Source organism: Myotis davidii, unplaced genomic scaffold (genome assembly GCF_000327345.1).
Source record: "Myotis davidii unplaced genomic scaffold, ASM32734v1 scaffold163, whole genome shotgun sequence".
Lineage (NCBI taxonomy): Eukaryota > Metazoa > Chordata > Mammalia > Chiroptera > Vespertilionidae > Myotis > Myotis davidii.
This window is the reverse complement of record NW_006295056.1, coordinates 1,309,145-1,322,882: the sequence shown is the minus strand read 5'-3', so window position 1 is coordinate 1,322,882 and position 13,738 is coordinate 1,309,145. Positions and strand designations below refer to the sequence as shown.

General features: G+C 42.9%; 1 protein-coding gene across 1 annotated transcript in view; it reads left to right on the top strand.

The window, feature by feature from the left end:
* The window catches only part of TMTC1 (transmembrane and tetratricopeptide repeat containing 1), a gene marked incomplete at its 5' end in the record, with an annotated part of 261,806 nt that overhangs the window by 218,486 nt on the left and 29,582 nt on the right, over positions 1 to 13,738 (top strand). The window contains one exon of the mRNA XM_006769654.2: positions 12,610 to 12,718. Within this exon, the coding sequence (XP_006769717.2) occupies positions 12,610 to 12,718 (109 nt within the window). The remainder of the gene's footprint in view (positions 1 to 12,609; positions 12,719 to 13,738) is intronic.

Here is a 13,738-nt window from a genome sequence, read left to right as displayed (position 1 = left end):
GTAGGGCTGGTGGGTGGAAAGAGATCAACCAAAGAACCTGTATGCGTAAATCATGGACACAGACAGTAGGATGGTGAAGGCCTCGAGTGGGGGTGAATTAGAAGGGGTCAATGGGGAACAAATGTAATAATCTGAACAATAAAGATTTAATTTAAAAAATGCACAAATCTTAAGTGTTCAGTGTAATGAGTTTTGACAGTTTTACATGTTCTTGTAATCACCCCCAAATAAACACATAGAGTATTACCATCACCCCAGAAACATCCCTCGTGCTTCTGTTGAGTAATGTTCCCTTCCTGTGAGGCAATCATTATTTTTCTCACCATAAACTAGTTTAGCCTGTTTTAGAACTTCATTTACAGGCGATCATTTACTATGTACTTTTTTGCTTTTTGGATATTTTTCTTAGCATAAGTTTTTGAGGCTTATCCAGGTTTTTACATGTTACATTTTTTTTTAATGATCAGTAGTATCACATTGTAAATACATGAAGTACTTTGTAATTTTTCGTACATAGATACTTGGTTTGTTTACAGGTTTGAGTTATTATGGATGTCCATGTTGTAGATATTCACATCCCAGTCTTTCATGTTCATTTTTTTTGTGGAAATATCTAGGAGTAGAATTTTATCTTTAATGTTTTAAGAAACTGCCAAACAGTTCTTTAAAGTAATTGTACCACATTTCAGTCCAACTATGGTGAGCGATCCCTTTGCTTCACACCCTAACATTTGGTGTTGTCAGTGTTTTTTATTTCAGCCCTCAGTAGTCATTAGTGTAAAACCCACATGTGTTATCGATTCTGTTTCTTTCCTGTCCTCCCATCCATTATCATGAGTTCTCTCTTGAGTCTTCAGATTCTTCCCATTCCAAACTTATGGTCCTAGGGACTCTTTCTGGGTTTAGCTACTCTTGCCAGTTGTTCTCCTAACCCCTTCCTTTCTCTGATCAAATTGACAAGAGGAATGCTTAGCACATGGTGCTCCTCCACCCTCCCACCTGTTCATTCGGCATTCCAGCAGAGCTGCGGTCTAGAACATCACCTATGAATTTCCAAGGTTCTCTCAGCTCTCATTCCCCTTGATGACTCTGAAGTGAAGAATATGACACCATTGACCGCCTTCCACTGCTTTTGCAGCTCTTTAGTTCATTGCTGTATTACAACACGTTGTTTTTCTCTTCTGTTTCCAATATCTACTCTACTTCCACCCTCCCTTTAAATTTAGGGCACCTGAGAAATTCATTGATTGTCCATTACAGACACACATGCAGTCCAAATGCCATGGCATCCGGGACTTTCTGCAATCATGACATTTCTCCTTTTCTTCTCCTCTTCCACATTGTGTAAACCCAGAGGCTGGGCCAAACTGAGGACTTGCCAGTGTACAAGAAATACACATTCGCAAACTACAGTTGAGAAAAACATTACAAAGGGTTCAAAGCGAGAACTCCTGTAGTTCATCTGATATATGTTTTATTCTCATTTTTATAATCTTCAGTGTCTTACAAAATGGAGTTATCTGGGAAATGATGAGAATGTTTACCTACTTCCTCAGGATTTGGGAGTTATTTGTATATAAACACATTGCTAATTGTGAAAATATTTTTGTAAGTATCTCTCCCCTACCAAAACCCTGCTCATTCACGCTGTGATTACTAAAGAACTGGGCATGAGTAAGTTGTTTAAAGTCCACAGTGTGGTTTGCAAGGAAAGGTCCCTCTCCTCATTCCTCTTGGCCCTGATGGCGGCAGTAAACCCCGCGGAGGCCGGGAGACAGCCCTGCACAGGATGTGCTGTGCGGGAGAGCATGCTTTAAGGATCCCCGGGTTTTGTTTACATTCCCTTGAAGAAATTGGACTGTCGTCATTTTCTTTCCTTGCATACCTATTTCTGACAGAGCGTAACTGAACAGGCTGGGCTGCATTGTGAGGGACAGGAGCTTCCAGCAGTCTCCTCTGTCAGGAAAAGCACCTGTCCCCCTCCTTAACCCTCACCTTTCCCGGCTGTATCTGCAATCTAGTTCCCTTATCCTGTGCTGGGGAATGACTTAGGACAACTCTTGACTAGAAATGTAGCTTAAAGAAGGTACAAATCAATTAAAAGAGAAATGAGGGTTCCCTACTGGCGTGGCTCAGTAGTGAGCACCGACCTATGAACCAAGAGGTCCAGGTTTGATTCCCAGTCAAGGGCACATGCCTGGTTGCAGCTCCATCCCCAGTTGGGGGCGTGTAGGAGGCAGCCAATCAATGATTCACTCTTATCATTAATGTTTCTCTCTCTCTCTCTCCCTCTTCCTTCCTCTCTGAAATCAATGAAAACATGCATTTTTAAAAAGAGAGAGAAATGAGGGTAATCACTGGAAATTTCTTCTTGCACATATCATCTTACTTTAGGGGGCCAGGCACCTCAACATTCAATCTTAAATCTTAAATCCTGTAGGAAATCAGCTTTGCCCTGACAGGGAGACTGAATGTGGAACCTAAGTTGTTAGAGATTATTTAAAGGCTTCCCAATCTAAAACTTCTGGAAAGTCCGGGAGGAGAAGCAGAAGGACAGGAAGGAAAGGCCTCGTCTGTGTGTTTCCTCAGCCCCCCACCTGCCTGTGCCCCGCAGGGTCTGTCTGGGAAGTGCTGTGGGGAGGTGAAGCTTGCCTCGAAGCTTCTCTCCCTTCTTCGTGGCCCCTCACCAATTCTGCCAGCCTCCCTCCCAGGGTCCCCTCCCTCAAGTAGGCCCACTGTGTTGCTACCTGCCTGCTGGCAGCATTGTAGGGCTCTCTGCCCTCAATCTTTTTGCTGCCTCTCCTTCTCCAAGTGAAAAGAACACTAGTGACTGACAGTTGAATAACGAAGTGCTCCTCCTGGCTCAAGAACCCGCCCACTCTGCCACACTCACCGCAGGTCCATCAGCTGTAGGCCTCAGTGAGTTTGCGTCAGCAACCTTAGGAAAACGACTTTACTTGCATTGCCTCCCATTATTCGTTTATACACTGGAAATGATACTAGTAACTACATCCTGTATGTACTAGACACGAGAATGCATGGAAGTACTTAGTATAGGACTTAGCCCCCAGTAAAGATGAAATAAGTTTTAGCGATTTTTAATTATTACTAGCCCAGGGACATAATTTCTCACTTCTAATTTGAAGCTGAACTTCTTACTATAAAATTAATTATGAATGAGAAGCAGGGAATACATTTTCTTCCCCTGCAGATGAACAGGTCTTAAGGCAATATTCAACCTCCTTGAGACTCCGTTCACTCGTGTTTGAAATAAGGGCCGGAACCGGGTGATGCTGTAAAGCTCTTGGGCTGCAAGAATCCATGGTTTTAACTATGACTCCAGGTTTTTGATCTCTTAACTGAAGTGTCAGTAGAAGAATACAAAGGAACGTGAAGGTCCCTTTTGTCTTCAGAGGCAATCCTTGCATTTGAGCAACATCCTGCTTTTGCTGAGAAAGCAATCGTGAGGCTGCCGTAGAAATTCCAGGTGGGACTCTGGGTGGAGGGGGTTGAAGGAGCCAGTGGACCTAGCATTTCCTGCATCAGCCCACATGCCAGACACTCTGATGAGCTCACTGCCTGTGAGCGTTTATTTCACCCCCCACAGGAACCTGGAGAGGTAGAGATTCATGTGCACATTTCATAGATTGGGCCACTGAGGCTCATGGAGATAGAGCATCTAACCCAAGTCACACAGCGGGTAAGGGCAGAGTCAGGATTTAGGCAGCCCTCAGCCTGAGCCTAAAACGAGGGACATGCCTTCAACTACACCCTCCAAGGGGCCCTTTACCTGAGGGTAAATGAACCCTGTCCACATCAGGCTATTCTCAGCTACCCTCTCCTCCAGGCCCCAGCCTAAGAGCATTACTTCCATACCTTCCTTCAAGTCACTGAAGGGCTGAACTTAAATAAATATTTACCTGCACTTTGAAGAGATGCTGGCCTGGGATCATTATCCCCATCCCCTCCCAGCCCACCTCCATGCGCTCGTGGCTCAGAGCTGGCTCCCCACACACAGCAGCCAGGCCACCGTGGGACATGCATCCTGCTTCTGGGGTTCAGGGCAGTGGCCGCTCTGAGCTGATGACAAAGAACATCAAGAGCCATTCACAGGAGCGAAGGAGGAGGGGACTCGGAGGAGCACATCCTCAGAACCTGCCTGTGCCTGGTCCTCACATGAGCTGTGTCTCCATCTCTGCTGCCCTGTGACTAGACAACATCAGAACTTCCCATCATTCCATCTCCTCAGTGTTCAGCTGGGACACAGGTGTTCATGACAGCCAAAGCCTGACCACTCACGCCACACAGGCGGGCACCCCAGCTGCCTCCCGTTGTTGCCACAGTGACTGAGTCTGATCCTGCAAACCCACCCTGTGGGGAGGGCAAGTGGTCTACTTAATGCTGAGTGTGGGTTTGGAGTTCAGAAAAAAGATTCGTTCTTTACCACCACCGCACAATATGAATCCGTCTTCCAGACAGTTCTGTGCAGCTTCCATAAAACATCAAGCAGAAACACTAGGGTGAACGCCAGTAACCTAGATGCAATATTTCCATTGCATCACCCAATGGTGAACTCAGTAAACTTGATCATAAAAGAGGCATCAGAGAGGATGATCCAATTTTTAAAAATTTACTGTACAGGAAAGATAGTGGTAGAGCCTCAGAAAAATGTTTGCTTTGAAAAGATCGTCTCTGTCAGACAGTTTGACTTTCATGATTCAATTTGACTTTCATGATTCAGTTTTTCGCAAGAGCTGCTAAGTCTATCAGCCAGCTCCCCTCCTCCTCACCACCACATTAAAAAAAATACTCTTTTCCTTTGTAAAAGGCATCAGATTTTGGATCCAAAAACAACAAACACCCTAACAAAGAAATAGAAATTAAAAGAGCTGCCCCGCACTCCAAGTTCACAACTGTGGTTAATGGGAAATTGTACTACTGCCAAGTGGATTGCCAAATCCATTTATTTCTGTTACTGGCATTTCCGAAATTCTCCCAAAATGTCAATACTTTTTCAAAGCAAGCATCTGCTTCCAGTTTAAATGAATGTGTCATGAGATTTTAGACAGGAGTCCAAAAAGTTTTCTAAATTGACACTTAACAGGTCCTTAATTACTTAAAGAAAATGTGGTGAAGTTTTATTTGCTTTTGCTAAATATCTGTCCTTGAGAGAGAGCCAGGAAAGTGAGATGGTGCAAATGTTTTTACTTAACACACCAGAGAACCTGTCTCACTGCTGTAGAACTGAAGGGGAAATTCCCTGTGAAACTACAAATGTTTAATGGCAAGATTTGCACATTATGAACAAGATCTAATTTCTGCTTGATGTTTCTCTTATGGAATCAATGATGAAGATGTTATTGGTTCCAGGAATCCCTTCTCAGGAATCTTAGCCTTTTGGAAGTTCCCGGGGGAAACTTAAGAGAGTGGAATTTTGCTTGCAGCATACTAGGAGCTTTTTATTTATATATGGTGACTATATGGATAGCACAGGAGCTAGGACTTGGATGCAAAGTAGAGGACATTCACAGCAGAGCTTCTATGAGAGGGAAAACTGCCTCTTCTGATTGCAGTATTCCCCAGCGTACCACTCTACCTCCAGCCTCCCCACATCGTTGGCCATCCAGAGGTATCTCAATCAGCTGGCCACGGTGACCTTTCTCTTTGGCTCAGATCGTCCCAGGAGGTCTTCTTTCTCTCTCTCTTTTTAGGCGTTCTTAATCCTGTAGCAGTTAGCCTTACATCAAGGATCAATTGATGAGGCAAATCCCACATGGTAATCAGTGCCTTAAAGCACAGACTGAAGACCACCTTCAACAGAATCGCCTGAGGGGTTTATTAAGATTACTGACCCGGCTGGCGTAGCTCAGTGGTTGAGTGTCAACCCGTGAACCAGGAGGTCAGGGTTCTATTCTTGGTCAGGGCACATGCCTGGGTTGCAAGCTCGATCCCCAGTAGGGGGCTGCAGGAGGCAGCTGATGAATGATTCTCTCTCATCGTTGATGTTTCTATCTTTCTGAAATCAATATATATATTTGAAAGAATACTGATTCTAGGGTTCTACCCAGGACCTACTGGACCTTATGAGGCCTGGGATCCTGCATTTTACCAAACGCCTAATTATTTTTAAGCACTAAAATTTGAGAACTATTGACCCACAGGAAAGTGAAGATGGAATATTTTAGGTCATGGAGGATTCAGTCATCAGCTGGTGGCTCATTTGAGAGGTAAGGAAGTGCAGGATGCTGAGGGTAAGAGACATTACTTAACCCTGGCGCAGTCTTACTCCCATCTAGTTCCCTCACCTGTGCAGGTGTCCCTGACAGTTCCATCAGTGCCAGTGGAACCCCTAACTGAAGCACTGACTATCCTCAAGATCCTTAGTGTGACATGAGTTTCCTAAGGGACTCCGTGCCCTTTTGATCCCACAGAAAGTGTGCCCATGGCTAAGTGGATGGGGGTATGTACTGAGGTTGACTTGGTCAATGTGTTCACCAGTTATGGATTCCTTCATTCAAGCTTTTTCCACTGAATTCAGAGAAACAGCCTGGGGACTTAGTTACCAAAATCACATGCTTGGTCAATTCAGAGGCACAGGTGCTTCTTTCCCTATTGCCCCCACTTGAATGTCGAGTCAGTGTCAATGGATAACAGAGTAGCTCTTTGTAGATGGGGTTCACATCGACAATGGGCTACTGATTTCCCTAAATAGCTTCTTATAGACCCAGAGCAAATGCATTGGGAAGTTTTACCACTGTCTCCTGCTGACCCAGGGGGAATCTATACTGTCAGAATGCATAGATAATTCCCATTATTAAGGAGTCTCATTATATCTATCTGAAATTGTTTGCATCTCTTGGTATACCTTTTTACTTGGAAATAACTGCTTAAGCCTTTCTTTTCTAAGAAGCTTCCCTGGCTTGGCTGAAGAAGGGTCTCAAAATTGCTCCTGATTCTTTCCTGCCCTTAGCCACCACCCTTAAAAATGAAGACCCACTGCTTTGGGTGGGTTCACCATCCGCTGAGTGGACTCTGAACTGTGGGCTGCCTTGTAGGCCTCCTCAGCACTGTGTTTGCCTTTGGAATGAGGTTTCCAGGGAAATTCCTCGGTTACTGGTGTTATTTTACATTTTGTACAACGCTGTTTGTTGGTGTACTTACTGATGATTATCATCTGAAAAATCAATTGTGATATCAGATATCTAATATCACTCCGATATCTTACCTAATTCTTTTTTTTTAATTTTTTATTACAAAGGGTATTACATATGTGTCCATTTTTTCCCCCTGCCCTAGACAGTTACCTAATTCTTTGTGAATGGTTTAAAGTGTGAAAGCATATTACTTTTGAGGGAATTTCAAAAACACCACAGTCTGCTTGTTTTAAAAATTAATTGTAAGGAAGGGAGATATAGGTTTCAATGGGTGATTTTTAGAAACATTAAATGAGTTAATAAAAGCCAAAATATACATAGTACCTACTGTGAGCCTAAGACACAGGGAGGTTAAATAATTTGCCTAAAGAAACACAGCTAGCAAACGGTAAAAGTAGAGTCCAAACTCAGTCCTGAATTTTGAGTCTGTGCTTTTAACTACTATGTAGACTTAAGGTAGAGAAGCCACTTACCAGTGCTTGGTAAGTAAGAAGTGCTCAATGCTGGTAAATGGACACTAAACTTGTAATTTTCTTTTTAATGATTCCAAGCCTTGGGTGCTTCTGCCTTCCTTAGGATCACTTCTATAATATTGAATGTGGTATAGAAAGAGAGCTATAAAATGGATTATATAATCCTCATCTGTCAAATTTTTATTAGAATATTGGGAAGTTTATTTCAGGAGATTTATAAAAAAAATCTAGGACTAAAGAAAATAGTAAAACCATGGCTTTTAAAAAGTAATTTAGCAGTTATTGAATTTCTACTATGTGCAGATCACTGGGATAGAAGTAAGTAAGATGAATAAGGCATGGGTCCTGTCTCTGAAGGAATTTAAAACTGGTCACAGACAGAGTGCACGGCATTTGAGAGAGTGGACACAAATGTGCGTAGCATGGACTGCCCATGGGCCTGGTGTTAGAGTAGCTGTGAGCTGTGCGCAAACCACTTGAGCTCTCCAAATCTCAGTTTTGCATTGTTGGGTGGTGATTGCTAGTATTTACAATAAAGATAATTATGCCTAATTCGTACTGTTTAAAAGACATTAAAATAAATAATGCAAAGGAATCACTCTGTTTTTAGCAGAGAGTACATATGCAGCAAACAACTGTTGGAAAACGTGGAGCCCCTTGCCTGGATGGCACGTTCACTGATACACAGGCTTGTACCCTCCCATAGGAGGCAGTGTTGGAAACCCTTTACATGCTGTGCCTGCCAGGACCTTGGAAGAGAAAAATAATCTGGGGCCCAATTACTCCTTAGAATGTTGGGCTGAATAACAAAGAGCAGCTGCCCTTTTGGAGGCCAGGATAGGGCTTCTAACGTGATTCCCCTACCACCTGTTTTGTTATGGAGATACAAAAAGAAAAGCAAAATATAAAAAAGGTAGCATATGTGTGGTTTCTGGTTTTGTTACATGTTTCGGGCTCTGATGAGGCCATCATGCTGTGAGCTGGTTAAGTCAGGGAAGGCTTCCCGGGGCAGCAGAAGGGTAGTGAGGAGGGGCAAGCCACCTGTGAAGTGACAGGCAAAAGTCCAGGCTGAGAGGCACAGACTTGGGGGAGGCCGCCCTTTGTGCTTGGGCCCGGGGCAGGTCACCGAGGCCCCCTGAGTCTCAGTTTCCATTCCTATCAACCGAGAAGGTGAGATTATATCCGTAATTCTCAAATCTGGAAGGCCGTCACTTTCCTGTGGAGAGCTTCCTCTTAAGAGGCCCAACCTCAGAACAGGAAGGTCTTTTGAAAAGCACCCTGCATAGTTTTAAGGTGCAGTCAGGCTAGAGAAGGAGCAGGTGATCTCTTATGCTCTATAGAAAAGATGTCAAAGGCCACCCAGTCTAGCTGGACTGACGAGTGGGTACCTGGGTATGTTTAAACATTGGTCAGAATTGTATCATAGAGGGTTTTAAACTATAAGTCTACCTGTAGGCAGTAGGACATTAATGAATATTTTTATATAAGGAAATGTGTTGAAAGCCATGCTCTGGGGGGAAATGCTTTCAGAGGAAGGGATATATGTTTTTTTTCAGAGATAAAGGGAGAGGGAGAGAGAGATGGAAACATCAATGATGAGAGAGAATCATTCATCAGCTGCTTCCTGCACTCCCCCTACTGGAGATGGAGCCAGCAATGTGCCCTGACCTGGCCAAGAATCGAACCGTGACCTCCTGGTTCATAAGTCAAAGCTCATCCAGTGGGCCACACCGTCTGGGTTTGCCCCTATTTTTTTAATATGGGGTAAGTATCAGAGAAACATGGGCCATAATGTAAATATGAAAAGGGATGCTATTCAGAAACAGGTTGAAATGAAGTTCAGTTCTCACGTGGTAACTTTAAAACCAAGGAGAGTCCCATATGGATGAACTGTCTGCCATGTAAGGTACTGTGGTGTCAAAGCCACACCTATTTCATAAATTACCACCAAAGTGTGAGCAAAGGAGAGACTATAGAAGAAATATATCTTCTATTTCTTTCTATATGAATATGCCTACTGTTCCTCTCCCTTTCAGAAACAAAACAGCAATAAAATTGCCACATGTGAATTTCTTGGGCTTTTGTAAAAGGCATTGTAAAATATCAGTTAAGGTGGTATGTGCCTCACTCCATTGGTAGGGAATGACAGATTCTCAAAGGCTCCCATGGAAAAGCAGAGTCACCTAAGGGTAGAGAGCCCAGAGAAAATGGCCTGTGTGCCCCCACAGCTGCACCTTGCAGTGCTCATACACTAATGAAATTGTGAAATACAGAGGTTTCCTGAAAGTGTCAGTCAGTCCCTTGAGAGATTCGTAGAAATGCAGTTTTTCATAAAGAATCCACATTCCCTATAAGTAACCTTGGTGCTAACTTTTCTGTTGGGTCACAAGAATGTTAATGGACGACCTTAAGTATACAGGTTCATAGACTATATTCAGTGGTAATTAGTCGCACTGTGTTCTTATGTAAAAGACTTACATTGCCATTCTAACTGATATGAGGCATGACAAATGAAAAATCATTAAATTTTATTATCAAATGTTGTGTGTGTGCATTTTTCCCCTGCAGATCTTGAAGAATATCCAAGCTAAATTATGTCCTGAGGGACTTAATTTTCAGCTTTAATTTCCTAAGTCCATAACCCCCTTTGGATTTGGAGAGGATTTCCAAATGAATGTTAATAAAGATTTAAAAAATCCTTGGAGGAAGAGTTCTGCTAGCCATGAAATCAATAGTAAAATTATCAGGATTAAAAAATAAGTTTTCTAAAATATATTTTATTGACTTTTTACAGAGAGAATGGGAGAGGGATAGAGAGTTAGAAACATCGATCAGCTGCCTCCTGCATACTCCCTATTGAGGATGTGCCGGCAACCAAGATACATGCCCTTGACCGGAATTGAACCTGGGACCTTTCAGTCTGCAGGCTGACGCTCTGTCCACTGATCCAAACCAATCAGGGCTAAAAAATAAGTTTTTATTTAAGAAGTTGTGCCCCTGGAAGAATACTTCAAGAAATATTTTAGAATAGAAATGCAGGAGTAAGTACACGTGTGCACTTCTATAGAGTGTTCTGGGCACGCGTTAAGTGTTTGTTGACTAAATGAATTAATCAACAAGAAAGCAGCACCAAGAGAGCTGTAAAGCAACTGTTTTATAACCATGCAACTTTCAAGCCACATCCCAAGGACGATCTACTTAAGGACACGGGTTTCACACTTTGATATTTTGCATCGAGAGGAGCCCAGTAGGAGTTAGCTAGACCCCAATAAAGGGAGGATGTCATGGACAGCCACCTCCCTCGGGGAATAACCAGCACATCATAGACAGTGATAAATGTTGGCTCAATTGAATAGTTAAATGCAAGGTCTATGCTGGAAACATGACTTTTTTTTTCCTCAAGGTCTGTGATAAAAGACTATCTTCCAGGTAAAATCACCTTGTGATATGCTTGCTGCTTCTAACACATGGAACTCGGACACGAGGAGTCAATATTAGTTTTCCCTCTGTAGAGCTTTGTCCTGCAGAGACTGAAGCTGTAGGGGTTTCATAGCAGGAGCTTCTCTCAACTGCCTTTGATAATTCATTGAAATCTCGGCATGGGTACAAATTACCCAGGAATCTGTTTTAAGTGCAGGCTCTAATTCAATGGGTCTGGCTGGAGCCTGAGACTCTGCATTATTAACAAGCTCCTGAGTGATGCTGATGATACTAGTTCCATGAATCACAGGTTGAGCAGCAAGGTCACGGAGGTAGATTTATGAGTAGAGAGAATAAGTGCGAGTGGTGTGATAGACGAGCACTGGCTCTTGACTCAGAAGATGGATTATGTGAATATGATGAGTCACCTGACTCTTCTGAATCCAAATGTTCTCATTAGAGAAAAATGAGTATAATAAGACACTAATACCTGCTGCATAGAATTGTTGTAAGAATAAAATTAATCATGTTATGTGAAAATTTACCAGAGCATATGGTAGATGTTCATTGCTGATGAAAACCATTGTTGATTCTAAATAGAAAGAACATAGGCACACGATTCAGCATTGGTAGTGGGAAAAGGTGGGGAGACCCTTTGGCTTTGCACTCTGTAGTTCCAGTCTTCCTTCCACTTCTTTTGCCAGTTACAATATCTGTCACTTAGCAAGGGATCAGTGTTTGTGGAACTGTACTAGCAGCGAAGTTGATCATTGCCACTGTATATTTTTTTTGCTTCAAAGATATTGATATTAGGAAAATGACCCAGTGTTTCCCCAAAGCACTAACAGGAGAGAGAACTGTCACCCCAAATAATGGGAATAACGTGGGGGCCTTGAGTCCTTTTTGAACCAGAAGCATAATCCCTGGGAGAAGATTAAAATAAAGAACAAAGATACAGCCTCAATTCTGCATTAAAATGTGATGATAAAATAGCCAATTGTTCTTAGACAGCCATAGTCACAATATTCCTAATTTTATAAACTATGTGTAAAAAATGTATCTCTCTTAGTTAGAAAAACAAAGACCGACAGGGGCAGTTTGGCTGGCTTGTCCCTGATGGGTGGCGTGGCTCGGCCCCCATAAGGCACCTAGTCCGCAGTGATGCAGCTGGTACTACAGGGCCGCAAGTCATCTTCCACTGCCTCGCTACGGGCTCCTGTGCACCCAGGGAAGGTCCCCACATTCCCTCTGAAGGTTTACCTTTCTGGCTAACACACTTGTAAGATATGAAATAACAACTCCCCAAAAGTGCACAGCAGGATATGGAAGGTAGAAAAATCGATGAATAACCTGCAGCTTCCTTTACGTCTTAACATCTCTTTCCACCGAGAATTCAGAGACAGAAACTGTTGACTCGAGACAGTGTTAGTTCAATTCATTTGCAATGACACCCCGAGGGAATCAGTTCATCTTTGCTCACATAAACAGATCTTAAAGTCTAATCAGAAGGTTTCAATAACGTTTTATTAAAAGATGTCCCCTCTCCCTCTGGTAATCTACAGGTCCCAGGAGAAGAAAGAAGAGGCTGTCACTTTACTGAGAGATTCCATTCGGTATGGCCCGGACTTTGCAGATGCGTATTCAAGCCTCGCTTCATTGCTGGCTGAGCAGGTGATTGTTTCCATTTCATTTCACTTAATTTTTTTTCCACAGAGTTTTGCTACTGATGGTTGAGTTTATATGCTCATATTGGACAACTAATCTCTATGTCAGTTTTCTTCTTGACAAAAATCACAAGTGTAATATTCTTACTCCAGTATTCTCTGTGAGGTGCAGGTGGTCCTTAGACAAAAGTGGTCCGTTATGCCCTGGCCTGGAGGTTCAGTTGGTTGGAACTTCATTCCATACACCAGATGGTTGTGGGTTTGATTCCCAAGAGGAGCACATACGCAGGCGACCAATCGATGTTTCTCTCTCTCTCTCTCTCAATCAACAAAAACATATCCTCGGGTCAGGGTATTTTTAAAAAGTTCATTATAGGCCTTTTGACATATTCTCTATCACTTCGGGACAAAATCTGTCAAGAACAATGCACAGTATTTGCTGGTTTTATTACTATTTACTTGTCACATTTTTCTGGGGAAATTGTTAATGTACTGCGACCTCTAAAGTCAATATGGAGCCAATTACCACTCATTTTATAGACGCAGTGTCTTAATATCGGTTAGAAGGTCACAGAGGCTTACAGTACAGGCTCCTGAGACATTTCTCTCGGCATCAAAGAGGAGTATCTCATTCCCCTCCTTCTTTTCACCTGTGTCTAAGTGATTTGGTACCACTTCTCCGTGTCCTGGATGCCTGCTCCCTGCTATGGGGAAACAAATGTAAGCTGTCTTCTCTAAAATGATGATAAGTTTTGTTGACACACTTAAGTGCCCTCGATAGACAGTAGGTTCTGCTTTCATGCAATTGCCAGATTGTCTAAAATCAAACTCAGGCCCTAACTGATTTTGCTCAGTGGAAGAGCATCGGCCTGTGGACTGAAAGGTCCCAGGTTTGATTCCGGTCAAGTGCATGTACCTTGACTGTGGGCACATTCCCAGTAGGAGGTGTGCAGGAAGCAGCTGATCGATGCATCTCTCTCATCGATGTTTCTAACTCTCTATCCCTCTCTCTTCCTCTCTGTAAAAA